The sequence below is a fragment of the Heterodontus francisci genome, chromosome 1, assembly GCF_036365525.1.
Source record: "Heterodontus francisci isolate sHetFra1 chromosome 1, sHetFra1.hap1, whole genome shotgun sequence".
NCBI classification, from domain to species: domain Eukaryota; kingdom Metazoa; phylum Chordata; class Chondrichthyes; order Heterodontiformes; family Heterodontidae; genus Heterodontus; species Heterodontus francisci.
This window is the reverse complement of record NC_090371.1, coordinates 40,168,576-40,185,868: the sequence shown is the minus strand read 5'-3', so window position 1 is coordinate 40,185,868 and position 17,293 is coordinate 40,168,576. Positions and strand designations below refer to the sequence as shown.

At 43.2% G+C, this 17,293-nt stretch overlaps 1 protein-coding gene across 6 annotated transcripts in view; it reads right to left on the bottom strand.

The window, feature by feature from the left end:
* The window catches only part of uvssa (UV-stimulated scaffold protein A), a 141,984-nt gene that overhangs the window by 109,995 nt on the left and 14,696 nt on the right, over positions 1-17,293 (bottom strand). For all 6 annotated transcript variants that reach the window (XM_068029571.1, XM_068029581.1, XM_068029591.1 and 3 more), the window contains 3 exons: positions 13,182-13,568; positions 3,640-3,749; positions 623-751 (listed from right to left, as the gene is read on the bottom strand). In XM_068029571.1, the coding sequence (XP_067885672.1) occupies positions 623-751; positions 3,640-3,749; positions 13,182-13,568 (626 nt within the window). The remainder of the gene's footprint in view (positions 1-622; positions 752-3,639; positions 3,750-13,181; positions 13,569-17,293) is intronic.

The following is a 17,293-nucleotide window of genomic DNA, read 5'->3' as shown; positions in this document are numbered from 1 at the left end:
CAGAGTCTTTGAACACTTTTAAGGCAGAGGTCGATAGATTCTTGATAAGCAAGGAGGTGAAAGGTTATCAGGGGTAGGTGGGAATGTGCAGTCGAAGTTACAATCATATCAACCATCATCTTATTGAATGGCAGAGAAAGCTCGAGGGGCCGAATGGCTTACTCCTGCTCCTAATTCGTATGTTCATATGTTAGCTTGAACTATTACAACGAGTTTTCATTCTCAAATTGATTTGTGACATTTTGAGTGATGTTTATTTGCTACGTGAAGATAATGCCACATCAAATTAAATAATCCAGTTTTATATAGAGGCCTGTAACTGTTTGCCAGCATTCTCAGGGAAACTAAGGACGGGCAATAAATGCCACCCTTGCTAGCAACACTCACATAGTGAATGAATACAAAAAGATTACATTTTTGATGTAACTTTTCTTTAGGGTGAAAACCTGATCAACTCATAAGTGACTTTGATGCAGTGGTGAGTAGCAGTATAATTCTATATCAATTACATAAAAATTAATGAGACAAATTAGCAGAATTTTCTTGCATGCTTTCTAAGCAGCCATTTTGCTTCCTCATGCAAATACCCAGAATCACTGGCATAAACCATTACAGTACTCACCACTTTTCTCTGTCTCTTTTCATAACTGATGTTCATCTCTTCATGTTTTTTCAGTGCTGCATCAATCGCATTTTTTAAGTCAATGGCACGTTTTAAGCGCGTGTCGCTAATACCAGCTTTAGTGAACGTCTAGAAAAAATTTTAAATTTGTTACTTCGAATTATATCACTAGAAGCCTGTTTCAATATAATTTCCACAGTTAAAATGGAAAAAAAAACTGAAAACTGGAACCAAAAATCCAATAACTTGAATTTAGATAGCATTCTTCGCATACATAGAATGTTTTACAATAAGGAGAAAAATGACGAATGGTGGACGTCAAGCATGGGGAAAGGGGAGGGATATAGAAAGGTTAAAGTGGGAAACCAGGGAGGGAGGCGATGAGATGCAGGGAACTGGGTACAGAGTTCTAGCAGGCAGGAGCAATGTGGCTGACTGAGCAGTCTCAATGGTAAAGTAGGAGGAGATCCCAAAGGTAGGGTGGACAAGGTCCTAATAAACTTTAAAAAGAGAGAGGAGTAAATCACTAGAATTTTAAAAATTGACACACAAGGGTGTAGGAAGTCAGTGAAGCTTACAAAGGGCATGGTGATAAGAGTGTGGGACCTTTTAATTGTTAAGGTTTGATTGTGCCAGTCTGACATGGAAGGTCAAGGCAGGCAGATCAACTAAACGGATGCTTGAGAAATCAAGCATGGGCTCAGGTTTCGGGGGAAGGTCGAGGTGGAAAAAAGTGATTTTGGTAACAGAAAATATGGGGATTGAAGCTAAGTGCAGAGTCAAGCAAGATGCCAAGGTTCCATAATGCCTGACACAATTTGAAATTACAGGCAGTGAAGCTGATGGAACCTAGGTCCGGGGCATGAAGGTGCTGCCATGAACTGAAAAGGACTCAGCCTCGGTCATGCACATACTCAACTGGAGGAAGTTTTGGTCTTGATATCAACAGGGAATTTAAGAAAGTGGCAACAACCCTCATGGTATGGACATGGTGCCTGATGATAAAACATCAAAAATATTTGTCTATGTGTCTGCAATGGCATTGCAAAAGTCTTCGATCTCAGCTGTCCAGCAGCACTAACCAATGGACCTATCTCATGATTTTCATGGGCCTGGTTTTCAGCATCAACAATGTCATGATCATCCTCTGGGACATCTATTATCAGTCCTTTACTGGATAGCAACGTTATGAAGCTCATAACATGCTAGCACAAATTTGTGAAATGGTTCTGGGCACATATTGCAAACATCAAAACTTTCCTTGAAGCATCCCAATGGCTTGTTCAGTTCTAACTTTTGGTCTACTCTGTGCTTCACTGTAGTGCCTGAGCAACGCCGTGGAGCTGACAAAGTGCCATCGTGAACCATGGGAGTAGCAGGTATCCCTAGTCACCCAGCAGCCATCCTGCCCTATGCCCATGCTATGAGTAGAAGCAAGATACTTAACTGATGAAATAAAGGCATTATTACATCTACAAGCACTTTGTGAATCCTTGTTCAGGAAGCTGAGCAATGTTTGCAAATGTCCTGCACATTTAGACAATTTACATTTGGGGCACACAAGGTCACATGGTACAATTGATAGCCCAAAATCTCTGGAGAATCAGGTGGTACTGTAAAAAATCTATTCTGGGACACTGCCAAGGTGCATAAACTGATCTACACAGGAAGATGGAATTTGGCCTTACGTAAGTGTACAGTGAATTCGTTGATTTGGCAAAAGTTTCCTGCAGCTTTCTGGAATGAGCCTTTTGTGCAAAAGTTTATAGCCATGGTTAGAACTGTCTGAAATGGCCTAGGATGAGACATCCTGAGAGATGGACTGGCTCTCTTTCTGGTACGGGCTGAGAAGTCTGACATTCCTTGGTCTTCAGTCTCTATTTGTTTGACTTCCTACAACATGTGCATCATATCAAATAGGATTCCCACAGAGAAGGGCAGATTTGGTCCTTTGATATTTGATCCTTAATTACTCTTTAGCTCTCTAGAATGTAGCTAAGACTTCCTGGACAAAGCAGTATAAGAACTGGATCCTGGTCCTCCAATTCTTCAAAGTTAAAATTCTCATCTTCATGTTTAATTTTTTTCCTGGAACAATCTCCAGTGGTACAGCTCCCATCCTGTTTTGAACTCTCCATTCCTCTGGCTATAACTTCTTATACATCCTGTCAACCCTTCACCCCCACCATTGGTAACTGTGACTTCAGCCACATAGGCCCCACATTCTGGAATTCCCTCCTTCTCTCCACTTCAAGAGTCTCTTCAAAGCCCAACTCTCTGACCAATCCTTTGATCACCCCTCCTAATTTTTCATTAATTGGCATCTGGTTCTTCCTAACAACTCTATGCATGCTTTTTCATGTTAAGAGTGCAGTACAAATGCAAATTGCAGTTATTGACAAAATCTGTAAACTTCAAATAAAACTTTTTTTTTAACAACAGCATATATAAAAATAAAAACATCTTTTTCATTTACAGGTATGCAGATTTATAGTAGAATGACATAACACAAGAACACAACCTGTTCTGTAATCAAATGGATCATACAAGTAGAAGCAGTGACTAACAAGATCTGTTTGCAGCAACCTCTCACTATTCTTTTTATTTTTCAGCAGCCAACCTAAACAATATAAAAATTGCAGTTTGCATCAAAAGGCCAGTGATGTTCTTAATCACCAGAGATGTTCTAAATTAACATCTAAATAAGTTTTCAAATCGAAATAAGAAAAATAGGGATCTAGCTTCTGAACCAATTCTCAAAGCATACGATGATTATAGGGCCTTATGGTAAAGTAATTTTTTAAAATAACATTCTAGCGGCATAAATCTAGAATTACAATTGGTACATTTTATTTCTGGGCTGAACTCAAGAGACCCTGAAACCTTTAAGACTGTGAACAAAATGTCTACATCATCAATGATGGTGTTTATGACCATGTCTCCTGGCATTTTCTTTTATTCCTGCTCACAGGATTCTTTACACAAAAATTAACAACGCTGAAGTTTTTCATTCATACCTGGATCCAATATTGGACAGTTGGTAGATATTTATAACTGAATAGTCTTTGGAAGTCCTTTATGTTGTTGACCACAGCATTATTGTCTTCACTCTCTTCGATTTTTAAGTCTGTTATCCAAACATGCAGAAGATCATAGAATCATAGAATGGTTACAGCACAGAAGGAGGCCATTATTTCTGTTGGGTCTATGTAATTTAGCTACTCCCCCACTCTTTCCCTGCAGCCCTGAAACATTTTTCCCTTCAGGTGCTTATCCAATTTTCTTTTGAAAGCCATGATTGAATCTGCACAGTGGCGCAGTGGTTAGCACCACAGCCTCACAGCTCCAGCGACCCGGGTTCAATTCTGGGTACTGCCTGTGTGGAGTTTGCAGGTTCTCCCTGTGTTTGCGTGGGTTTCCTCCGGGTGCTCCGGTTTCCTCCCACATGCCAAAGACTTGCAGGTTGATAGGTAAATTGGTCATTATAAAATTGCCCCTAGTGTAGGTGGTAGGGAAAATATAGGGACAGGTGGGGATGTGGTAGGAATATGGAATTAATGTAGGATTAGTATAAATGGGTGGTTGATGGTCGGCACAGATTCGGTGGGCCGAAGGGCCTGTTTCAGTGCTATATCTCCAAATAAAATTAAAAAAATAAAATACTCTCAGGCAGCGCATTCCAGATCCCAACCACTTGCTGTGGGAAAAAAAACCTTTTCCTCATATAATTTTTGGTTCCTTTGCCTTTCACCTTATATCAGTGTCCTCTGGTTCTCGATCCTTTGTCAAAGCGAACAGTTTCTCCCTATCTACTCTGTCTCCACCCCTCGTGATTTTGCTTTATCAAATCTCTTCGTTAGCTTCTCTTTTCTAGAGAGAACAACCCCAACTTCTTCAATCTATCCAGTTAACTGAAATCCCTCATTCCTGGAAACATTTTCATAAATCTTTTCTGCACCCTCTCTAAAGCCTTTACATCCTTCCGAAAGTGTGGTGTCCAGAATTGGACACAATGCTCCTGTGGAGGCCGAACCACTGTTTTATAAAGGTTTACCATAACTTCCTTGCTTTTGTAATCTATGAATCTATTTATAAAGCTCAGGATCCTTTGTAATCACTTTTTCAATCTGCCCTGCCACCTTCAACAATTTGTGCACTATACTTCAGGTCTCTTTGTTCCTGCACCCCCTTTAGAATTGTACCCTTCAGTTTATATTGTCGCTCCTCGTTCTTCCAACCAAAATGTATCACTTCACTACATTAAATTTCATCGGCCACATTCTGCCAATTCACCCAGCCTGTCTACATTCTCTTGAAGTCTAACACTATTCTCCTCACAATTCACAATGCTTCCAAGTTTTGTGTCACCTGCAAATTTCGAAATTGCGCCCTGCACACCGAAGTCCAAGCACTGGTCCCAGTACCAAGCCCTGGAAAACCCCAATGTATACCTTCCTCCAGTCTGAAAACAACCGTTCATCACTATTCTGTTTCTTGTCACTCAGCCAACTTTGTATCCATGCTGCCAATGTCCCTTTTATTCACAGGCTTCAACTTTGCTGGGAAGCCTATAATGTGACTTTATCAAATGCCTTTTGGAAGTCCATATGCACAATATCAACCACATTACTCTCACCAACCCTCTCTGTCAGCTCATCAAAAAACTATGTAGATAGTCCAACTAGGGATGGGGCCATACTGGACCTGGTATTGGGGAATGAGCCCGGCCAGGTGGTCGAACTTTCAGTAAGGGAGCATTTCGGAAACAGTGACCATAATTCCATAAGTTTTAAGGTACTTGTGGATAAGGATAAGAGTAGTCCTCAGGTGAAGGTGCTAAATTGGGGGAAGGCTAATTATAACAATATTAGGCAGGAACTGAAGTATTTAGATTGGGGGCGGCTGTTTGAGGGGAAATCAACATCTGACACGTGGGAGTCTTTCAAACATCAGCTGATTAGAATCCAGGACCGGCACGTTCCTGTGAGGAAGAAAGACAGGTTTGGCAAGTTTCGGGAACCTTGGATAACGCGGGATATTGTGAGCCTAGTCAAAAAGAAAAAGGAAGCATTCATAAGGGCAGGATGGCTAGGAACAGACGAATCCCTTGAGGAATATAAAGACAGTAGGAAGGAACTTAAGCAAGGAGTCAGGAGGGCTAAAAGGGGTTATGAAAAGTCACTGGCAAACAGGATTAAGGAAAATCCCAAGGCTTTTTATACGTATATAAAGAGCAAGAGGGAAGCAAGGGAAAGGGTTGGCCCACTCAAGGACAGAGAAGGGAATCTATGTGTGGAGACAGAGGAAATGGGCAAGGTACTAAATGAGTACTTTGCATCAGTATTCACCAAAGAGAAGAACTTGGTGGATGATGAGCCTAGGGAAGGGAGTGCAGATAGTCTCAGTCATCTCATTATCAAAAAGGTGGTGTTGTTGGGTGTCTTGCAAAGCATTAAGGTAGATAGGTCCCCAGGGCCTGATGGGATCTACCCCAGAATACTGAGGGAGGCAAGGAAAGAAATTGCTGGGGCCTTGACAGAAATCTTTGTATCCTCATTGGCTACAGGTGAGGTCCCAGAGGACTGGAGAATAGCCAATGTTGTTCCTTTGTTTAAGAAGGGTAGCAAGGATAATCCAGGAAATTATAGGCCAGTGAGCCTTACATCAGTGGTAGGGACATTATTAGAGAGGATTCTTCGGGACAGGATTTACTCCCGTTTGGAAACAAACGAACTTATTAGCGAGAGGCAGCATGGTTTTGTGAAGGGGAGATCGTGTCTCACTAATTTGATTGAGTTTTTTGAGGAAGTGACGAAGATGATTGATGAAGGAAGGGCAGTGGATGCTATCTATATGGACTTCAGTAAAGCCTTTGACAAGGTCCCTCATGGCTGACTGGTACAAAAGGTGAAGTCACACGGGATCAGAGGTGAGCCGGCAAGATGGATACAGAACTGGCTCTGTCATAGAAGACAGAGGGTAGCAGTGGAAGGGTGCTTTTCTGAATGGAGGGATGTGACTAGTGGTGTTCCGCAGGGATCAGTGCTGGGATCTTTGCTCTTTGTAGTATATATAAATGATTTGGAAGAAAATGTAGCTGGTCTGATTAGTAAGTTTGCGGACAACACAAAGATTGGAGGAGTTGCGGATAGTGATGAGGATTGTCAGAGTATACAGCAGGATATCGATCGGTTGGAGACTGGGGCGGAGAAATGGCAGATGGAGTTTAATCCGGACAAATGTGAGGTAATGCATTTTGGAAGGTCCAATGCAGGTGGGAAGTATACAGTAAATGGCAGAACCCTTAGGAGTATTGACAGCCAGAGAGATCTGGGCGTACAGGTCCACAGGTCACTGAAAGTGGCAACGCAGGTGGATAAGGTAGTCAAGAAGACATACGGCATGCTTGCCTTCATCAGTCGGGGCATAGAGTATAATAATTGGCAAGTCATGCTGCAGCTGTACAGAACTTTAGTTAGGCCACACTTAGAATATTGCGTGCAATTCTGGTCGCCACACTACCAGAAGGACGTGGAGGCTTTGGAGAGGGTACAGAAGAGGTTTACCAGGAAGTTGCCTGGTCTGGAGGGCATTAGCTATGAGGAGAGGTTGGATAAACTCGGATTGTTTTCACTGGAACGACGGAGGTGGAGGGGCGACATGATAGAGGTTTACAAAATTATAAGCGGCATGGACAGAGTGGATAGTCAGAAGCTTTTTCCCAGGGTGGAAGAGTCAGTTACTAGGGTATATAGGTTTAAGGCGAGAGGGGCAAAGTTTAGAGGGGATCTGCGAGGCACGTTCTTTACACAGAGGGTGGTGAGTGCCTGGAACTTGCTGCCGGGGGAGGTGGTGGAAGCAGGTACGACAGCGACGTTTAAGAGGCATCTTGACAAATACATGAATAGGATGGGAATATTAGAACATTAGAACATTAGAGCGCAGTACAGGCCCTTCGGCCCTCGATGTTGCGCCGACCTGTGAAACCATCTGACCTACACTATTCCATTTTCATTTCCAGGTCTCCGGAAGTGCAGAAGGTTTTAGTTTAGCCAAGCATCAAGATCGGCACAGGCTTGGAGGGCCGAATGGCCTGTTCCTGTGATGTACTGTTCTTTGTTCAAATCAAGTTCGTTCAGCACAATTTGCCTTTAACAAATCTGTGCTGGCTTTCATTTACTAATTCACACTTGTCCAAGTGATTGTTAATTTTGTCCCAAATGATCATTTCTAAAAGCTTTCCCACCAACGGGGTTAAACTGACTGGCCTGTGGTTGCTGGACTTATCCTTACCCTTTTTTTTTTTGAACAAGGGTGTAACATTTACAATTCTCCAGTCCTCTGGAACCACTACCCCACTGCCTGGTATCTAAGTAAGATTGTAAGATTATGGCCAGTACCTCTGTAATTTCCTCCCTTACGTCCTTCAGCACCCTCAGATCCTGGCTACTGAAATATCAGACAGCCTTTCTAACACCTCCTCTATCAAATTTTAGCCCATCCAGTGTCTCAACTATCCCCTCTTTCACTATGACTTTGGCAGCACCTTCTTTGGCAGCATCTTCCTTGGTAAAAACAGTTGCAAAGTACTCATTTAGTATCTCAGCCACGCATTCTGCCTCCATTTGGAGATCCCCTTTTTGATCCCTAATCAGTCCCACCCCCTCCTCTTACTCCCCTTTTATTTTTTATATGCCTACAGAAGACTTTGATTCCATTCATGATAGCTGCCAGTCTCTTCTCATACTCTCTCTTGGTCATAGACTCAGAGTTATGCAGCACAGAAACAGGCCCTTCGGCCCATCGTGTCCGTACTGGCCATCTATCTATACCTGGCCCATCGCCTTGTATGCTATGGCGTTTCAAGTGCTCATTTAAATACTTATTCAATGTTGTGAGGGTTTCTGCCTCTACCATCTGGAACAGTGTGTTCCAGATTCCAACTACCCTCTGGGTGAAAATTTATTTCCTCAAACCCCCTCTAAACCTCCTGCCCCTTACCTTAAATCTATGCCCCCTGGTTATTGACACTTCTGTTAAGGAAAAAAGTTTCTTCTTATCTACCCTATCTATGCCGCTCAATTTTGTATACCTCAATCAGGTCCCCCCTCAGCCTTCTTTGCTCCAAGGAAACAACCCTAGCCTATCCAGTCTCTCTTCATAGCTGAAATGCTCCAGCCCTGGTAACATCCTGGTGAATCTCCTCTGCACCCTCTCCAGTGCAATCACATCCTTCCTAGAGTGTGGCGGCCAGAACTGCACACAGTACTCAAGTGTGGCCTAACCAATATTTTATATAGTTCTAGCATAACCTCCCTGCTCTTATATTCTATACCTCAGCTAATAAAGGAAAGGATTCCATCTGCTTTCTTAACTACCTTATCAACCTGCCCTGCTACCTTCAGGGATCTGTGGTCATGGGCTCCAAGGTCCCTCACTTCCTCCACACCTCAGTATCCTCCCATTTATTGTATATTCCTTTGCCTGGTTTGACCTCCCCAAACGCATCATCTCACACTTCTCTGGGTTGAATTCCATTTGCCACTTTTCTGCCCACCTGACCAGTCCATGGATATCTTCCTGCAGTCTACAGCTACCCTCCTCACTATCAACCATGCAGCCAATTTTTGTATTGTCTACAAACTTTGTGATTATTCCCCCTTTATTTTATTTTTATTTATTTATTTAGAGATACAGCACTGAAACAGGCCCTTCGGCCCACCGAGTATGTGCCAACCAAGAACCACCCATTTATACTAACCCTACAGTAATCCCATATTCCTTACCACCTACCTACACAAGGAGCAATTTACAATGGCCAATTTATCGATCACCTGCAAGTCTTTTGGCGGTGGGAGGAAACTGGAGCACCCGGCGAAAACCCACACGGTCACAGGGAGAACTTGCAAACTCCGCACAGGCAGTACCCAGAATTGAACCCAGGTCCCTGGAGCTGTGAGGCTGCGGTGCTAACCACTGCGCCACCCTTGTTGGTGGTCTATAAAATACACCCAGTAGTGTCATGCCACCTATACTATTTCTTAACTCTAACCAAATAGATTTTGTCCCTGATCCCTCCAGTACATCCTCTCCCTCCAGCACTAATATTCTCCTTAATCAATACTGTCACCCCTCCTCCTTTCTTTCCTTCCCAATCTTTCCTAACCACCTTGTATCCAGGGATATTTAGTACCCAGTCCTTCCCTTTTTTGAGCCAGATCTCCATTATCACCACAACACAAATAGTCTTATTTGCTATTTGCACCTGCAGCTCACCGACCTTATTCACCACACTTCAAGCGTTTACAAACATACACTGTAAACTGAATTTAGGCCTCCTTGTATTTGCTCTTAGTCTGACCCCACCGAATAACCTTAGTATTCAGGGAGCAGCTACTGCGTGTCCTTGATAAGTATGTACCTGTCAGGCAGGGAGGAAGTTGTCGAGCGAGGGAGCCGTGGTTTACTAAAGAAGTTGAAGCGCTTGTCAAGAGGAAGAAGGCGGCTTATGTTAGGATGAGACGTGAAGGCTCAGTTAGGGCGCTTGAGAGTTACAAGCTAGCCAGGAAGGATCTAAAGGGAGAGCTAAGAAGAGCAAGGAGAGGACACGAGAAGTCATTGGCGGATAGGATCAAGGAAAACCCTAAGGCTTTCTATAGGTATATCAGGAATAAAAGAATGACTTGAGTTAGATTAGGGCCAATCAAGGATAGTAGTGGGAAGTTGTGTGTGGAATCAGAGGAGATAGGGGAAGCGTTAAATGAATATTTTTCGTCAGTATTTACAGTAGAGAAAGAAAATGTTGTCGAGGAGAATACTGAGATACAGACTACTAGGCTAGATGGGATTGAGGTTCACAAGGAGGAGGTGTTAGCAATTTTGGAAAGTGTGAAAATAGATAAGTCCCCTGGGCCAGATGGGATTTATCCTAGGATTCTCTGGGAAGCCAGGGAGGAGATTGCAGAGCCTTTGACCTTGATCTTTATGTCGTCATTGTCGACAGGAATAGTGCCGGAAGACTGGAGGATAGCAAATGTTGTCCCCTTGTTCAAGAAGGGGAGTAGAGACAGCCCTGGTAATTATAGACCTGTGAGCCTTACTTCGGTTGTGGGTAAAATGTTGGAAAAGGTTATAAGAGATAGGATTTATAATCATCTTGAAAACAATAAGTTCATTAGAGATAGTCAGCACGGTTTTGTGAAGGGTAGGTCGTGCCTCACAAACCTTATTGAGTTTTTTGAGAAGGTGACCAAACAGGTGGATGAGGGTAAAGCCGTGGATGTGGTCTATATGGATTTCAGTAAGGCGTTTGATAAGGTTCCCCACGGTAGGCTATTGCAGAAAATATGGAAGTATGGGATTGAAGGTGATTTAGTGCTTTGGATCAGGAATTGGCTAGCTGAAAGAAGACAGAGGGTGGTGGTTGATGGCAAATGTTCATCCTGGAGTTTAGTTACTAGTGGTGTACCGCAAGGATCTGTTTTGGGGCCACTCCTGCTTGCCATTTTTATAAATGACCTGGATGAGGGTGTAGAAGGGTGGGTTAGTAAATTTGCGGATGACACGAAGGTCGGTGGAGTTGTGGATAGTGCCGAAGGATGTTGTAGGTTACAGAGGGACATAGATAGGCTGCAGAGCTGGGCTGAGAGATGGCAAGTGGAGTTTAATGCGGAAAAGTGTGAGGTGATTCACTTTGGAAGGAGTAACAGGAATGCAGAGTACTGGGCTAATGGGAAGATTCTTGGTAGTGTAGATGAACAGAGAGATCTTGGTGTCCAGGTACATAAATCCCTGAAAGTTGCCACCCAGGTTAATAGGGCTGTTAAGAAGGCATATGGTGTGTTAGCTTTTATTAGGAGGGGGATCGAGTTTCGGAGCCACGAGGCCATGCCGCACCTGGAGTATTGCGTGCAGTTCTGGTCACCGCATTATAGGAAGGATGTGGAAGCTTTGGAAAGGGTGCAGAGGAGATTTACTAGGATGTTGCCTGGTATGGAGGGAAGGTCTTACGAGGAAAGGCTGAGGGACTTGAGGTTGTTTTCGTTAGAGAGAAGGAGGAGGAGAGGTGACTTAGTAGAGACATATAAGATAATCAGAGGGTTAGATAGGGTGGATAGTGAGAGTCTTTTTCCTTGGATGATGATGGCAAACACGAGGGGACATAGCTTTAAGTTGAGGGGTGATAGATATAGGACAGATGTGAGAGGTAGTTTCTTTACTCAGAGAGTAGTAGGGGCGTGGAATGCCCTGCCTGCAACAGTAGTAGACTCGCCAACTTTAAGGGCATTTAAGCGGTCATTGGATAGACATATGGATGAAAATGGAATAGTGTAGGTCAGATGGTTTCACAGGTCGGCGCAACATCGAGGGCCGAAGGGCCTGTACTGCGCTGTAATGTTCTATGTTCTATTACTTACTTTAATGCTATTTGTCTCTCACACTGCTTTCTGAACCTCGTTTCTCCTTTCTAATGTCACATGCTGGTTCCCATTCCCCTGCCAAGTTAGTTTAAATCCTCCTCAACAGCACTAGCAAACCAATGCAAGGATATTGGTCCCAGCCCTGTTGAGGTGCAACCCGTCCTGCCTGTACGGGTCCCACCTCCCTCAGAACCAGTCTCAATGTCCCAGGAATCTAAAGCCCTCTCTCTCCTGTACCATCTTTCCAGTCACACATTCATCTGCTCTATCCTGCTATTTCTATACTGACTAGTGCATGGCACTCGGAGCAATCTGGAGAGTGCTACCTTTGTGGTCCTGCTTATTAGTCTCCTCTCTAGCTCCTTAAAATCTGACCTCAGGACCTCATTCTTCCTGCTACCCATGTCCTTGGTACCGATATGGACCACAATCTCTGGTTATTCACCCTCCCCGTTCAGAATGCTCTGCAACTGCTCACCGACATCCTTGACCCTGGCACCAGGGAGGCAACATACCATCCTGGAGTCATGTCTGCGGCTGCAGAAACGCCTGTCTGTTCCCCTAACTATTGAATCCCCTATCAGTATTGTTTTCCCAATCTTCCTGCTGCCCTCCCTTTATAGCTGAGCTGTGGACTTGGTTCTAGCTATTTTCCCCAGAGGAGCCATCACCCTCACCAGTATTCAGAAATGAATATAGCAAAAATTTCTTGCAAATAAAACTTTACTATGCACTCAGAAACATATCTTCTATGTCATTCATTTTAGTTATCAGCTTACCAATGATTTATTCCAAACAACCCTACTGCACTCACCAGAACAAGGATGGCACAATGTAGCTTCAAATGAAGAAAGCCCTTGAGGCCATTTGATATTCTTCCAAAATGCCAATTCTGCTGTTTGTGAAGGAAACAAGTGTCCTGACCTTAACTACCCTACCTGGCAATTTCCAGTACGCAGTTGCATTATTTTTGGGCTGGTATATCTGTGAACCCGATGTCATTATCCAATTGGCGGAAATCTGCTATGCAATTTCTAAAGTTTTATAAAAGATCTTTATAAGTTACTGATGTGTTAATAACTAAAACAATGGCAAGTTAGTAAACTAAAGATTAGTCACATAATGTGATCTGTACATACCTGCATGAATTTCTAAGTCAAGAAAATATTTGTGTGAAAGAAGGCCATGATTTCTAATAAACACTTCTTCATCCTCACTGTCCTCACTTTGACACACGTCATCTCTCCTTTCATCCGGTTTCTGCTTTTCATGAACTCTGTTCACCAAAGTCAGTGGCACAAGGTCCTTACTGCTGCATGGCTGCTCATCGTCAAACTGATCTGTGGAGCATCGGTGATCATCTCTCTGCTCACTTGTTTTACAGCTTGCTTCGTCTGTTTTCTCAGTTGCTTCTTGTTCGTGCTGAGTGCCGACGTCACTGAAGGTGAACTCAGTAAAATCAGGCAGCAGAAGTCTGAAACATGTCTCCAGCTCCATCAAAGAGCTTTGAATTTCTTCTGACATTTCTGTTTTGCAAACAAAGATTTTTTTTTTTTTAAAGTCAGCAGAAACTCAAACACACTCCACAAATGAAAAAGCTTCAAATCTTACATTACGGAAAAACCTTCAAGTGGTTTGTAATAATTAGCTGAACACCAAAAGTGGATCAATGCCTAATATTACCTCTTAGAACTAGTTACTTTTTTTTTAAAACTAGTGGTCATCCAGTGGTAAATTGGAGGACAGTAGATTATACTGTGCAAGAAGAAATAATAAAGATGTGCATTTATATATTACCTTTCACCTCCTCAGCAACCCTTTCTCCAAAATGCTTCACAAGTAATGAATTGCTTTAGAAATATACTGATTGTTGTTATGCAAACAGCTATGTATGTACAGTCAGGACTCAGACAGAAATGAGATCAATGAATCTGTTTCAGCGGTGTTGGTTGAGAGATGAATGCTGTCCAGGATATCAGTACTCCTTGCCCTTCATCAAAAAATGCCATGGCCGCAGCTTAATGCCTCATCTGAAAGATGGCACCTCCGACAATATGGCACTCCCTGTTCCAAAGTGTCCATCTAGGTTTTGTGCTGAAGTCCTGAATTAGAGCTTCAACTCACAACCAATGGCAAGAGTGCTATACTAAGGCAAGCTAACAATTAAGATGCAGAAGATGTTATTCTGATGCTAAAGGTGAAGGTCTCTTTATGACACAATGTTTAATTACTGTTAAGTAAGCAAAAAGCAAAGTCAGAAATTAATCGCTCTTTAAGCTACATCAAAATCCAGTGTTCCTTTGCTTTTTTAAGTTGATTGTCAAGTTCAGCAAGTCTATATGAACATTCCAGTTCTTGCATCAATTAAGATCATAAAGTCATAACACAGAATTAGGCCATTTGGCACAGAGTCTATGCCAGCTCTCTGTACACCAGTCCCAGTCCCACACCCTATCCCCGTAGCCCTGCAAGTTTACTTCCCTCAAGTGCCCAACCAATTTCCTTTTTGAAATCATTCATCGTCTCCACTTCCAGCACCCTCATAGGCAGCAAGTTCCAGGCCATTACCACTGGCAGTATAAAAAAAGTTTTCCTCACTTCCCCCATGCATCTCTTACCCAAAACCTTCAAATCTGTGTCCCCTAGTCCTTGTACCATCAGCTAATGGGAACAGCTTTTCTTTGACTACCTTATCTAAACCCAGCATAATCTTGTACACCTCTATCAAATTTCCCCTCAATCTCCTCTTCTCCAAGGAGAACTCCAGCTTCTCAAACCTAACCTTGTAGCTGAAATCCCTCATCCCTGGAACAATTCTGGTAAATCTCCTCTGCACCCTCTCAAGGGCCCTCTCATCCTTCCTAAAGTTGGTGACCAGAACTGGATGCGGCCTAACCAGAGCTTCACAAAGGTTTATCATAACTTAACTGCCTTTGTACTCAATACCTCTATTTATGAAGCCCAAGACTCCATATGCTTTGCTAACTACTCTCTCCATAAGTCCTGCCACCTTCAAAGATCAATGCACATGAACCCCCAAGACCCCCGTCCAGTCTTTAGAACTATGCCATTGTGTATATATTGCCTCTCTCCATCTCTTATGCCAAAATGTATCATCTCACACTTCTCTAATAAATTCTGTCTGCCACTTGTCTGCTCATTCTACTAGCCTGTTGCAATTGATTGGTATCATGCTCACTGTTTGCCACAGCTCCAAGTTTGATATCACTGGCAAATTTTGAAATTTTAGTCTTTACTCCAAGATCCAAGTCATTTATATACATATCAATGGGCGATCTTTAAGGAGCAGATGTTTCAGGTACAAGCCAGGTACATTCCAAGAAGGCCGAAAGGTGGTCCCAGCACTGACCCTTGGGGAACACCACTGTCCACCATCCTCGAGTCTGAAAAACAAATGTTTACCACAACTTGCTGTTTTCTGTCCTTAAGCCAATGTTTTTTTTTTCATCCAGGCTGACACTGACCTCCTATTCCAGAAGCTTCAATTTTGTTAACCAGCCTTTGATGTGGTACTTTGTTTCTTAAAATCCACATAGACAAACTCCATGGCATTCATCAACCTTCTGTGTTACTTCATCAAAAATTCAGTTAGATTAGACAAGCATGATCAGCCTTTTACAAATCTGAGCTGTCTCTCCTTAATTAACTCGAACCTCTCCAAGTGCTTGTTGATATTTTTTCCCCTGATTACTGTTTCTAAAACCTTGCCCACTACTAACTTAATATTTATATGCCAGTAGACGATTTTTGGGTTACCTTTTATGTTAACTGCCATTCTATTCTCATTCTCTTTGCCAGTTGTATTTTCCTCTTCATTACCCTCTCACCTTATTGTATCTGGCCTGGTTTTTGCTTGAAGAATTTACCTGACGTGCATTCTTTATCTCCTTCATCACCCACGCAGCTCTGCCTTTGGTTCCCCTACCTTTCGGCCTTATTGGAATGTACCTAGCTTCTACCTGAAACATCTGTTCCTTAAAGATCGCCCATTGTTCTGTTACAGTTTTTCCTGTCAGTCTTTGATTCCATTTTAGTCTGGCTAGATCCCCTCTCATCCCATTGAAGTTATCCCTCTTCCAATTTAGAAGTTCTATTTTAGATTGTTCCTTGCTCTTCTCCATTACTAATCTAAACCTTATGATACGATGATCACTCTTATCCAAGCGTTCCCACAGACACTCATTCCCCAGCACTAGATCCAGCAATGCCTCCTCCCTTGTTGGACTGAGAACATATGGTCAAGGAAGCTCACCTGAATACATTTCAGAAAGTATTCCCCCATTGCCCCTTACTCTTACACTATCCTAATCAATATTTGGGTAAAGTTGCCCAATATCACCACTGTATAGCTCTTGCACATCTGTGTCATTTCCTGCAGATTTGCTCCTCTCTCTCTCTCTCTCCCTTACTATTTGGAGGTATTTTCAATTGCTGAAAAACTCTGGATATTGGCATTCCAAATTGACTGCCTTTGTGTCACAGAAATTCAGTGCGACACCAAGTATGATGGAAAAATAGCTCAAGAAAAAACATGCAGATAGCCGCTAAGCGCATTGCACTGTTGAACTACAAGAAAGCCCCCAGCGAGTTAACATCCGTAGCACTTAAAGCAGCCAGAAGCGCTGCACAAAGAACAGCCAGACGCTGCGCAAATGACTACTGGCAACACCTATGCAGTCATATTCAGCTGGCCTCCGACACCGGAAACATCAGAGGAATGTATGATGGCATTAAGAGAGCTTTTGGTCCAACCATCAAGAAGATCGTCCCCCTCAAATCTAAATCAGGGGACACGATCACTGACCAACGCAAGCAAATGAACCGCTGGGTGGAGCACTACCTAGAACTGTACTCCAGGGAGAATGTTGTCACTGAGACTGCCCTCAATGCAGCCCAGTCTCTGCCAGTCATGGACGAGCTGGACGTACAGCCAACAAAATCGGAACTCAGTGATGCCATTGATTCTCTAGCCAGCGGAAAAGCCCCTGGGAAGGATGGCATTACCCCTGAAATAATCAAGACTGTCAAGCCTGCTATACTTTCAGCACTCCATGAACTGCTTTGCCTGTGCTGGGACGAGGGGGCAGGGCCACAGGACATGCGCGATGCCAATATCACCACCCTCTATAAGAACAAGGGTGACCGCGGTGACTGCAACAACTACAGTGGAATCTCCCTGCTCAGCATAGTGAGGAAAGTCTTCGCTCGAGTCACTTTAAACAGGCTCCAG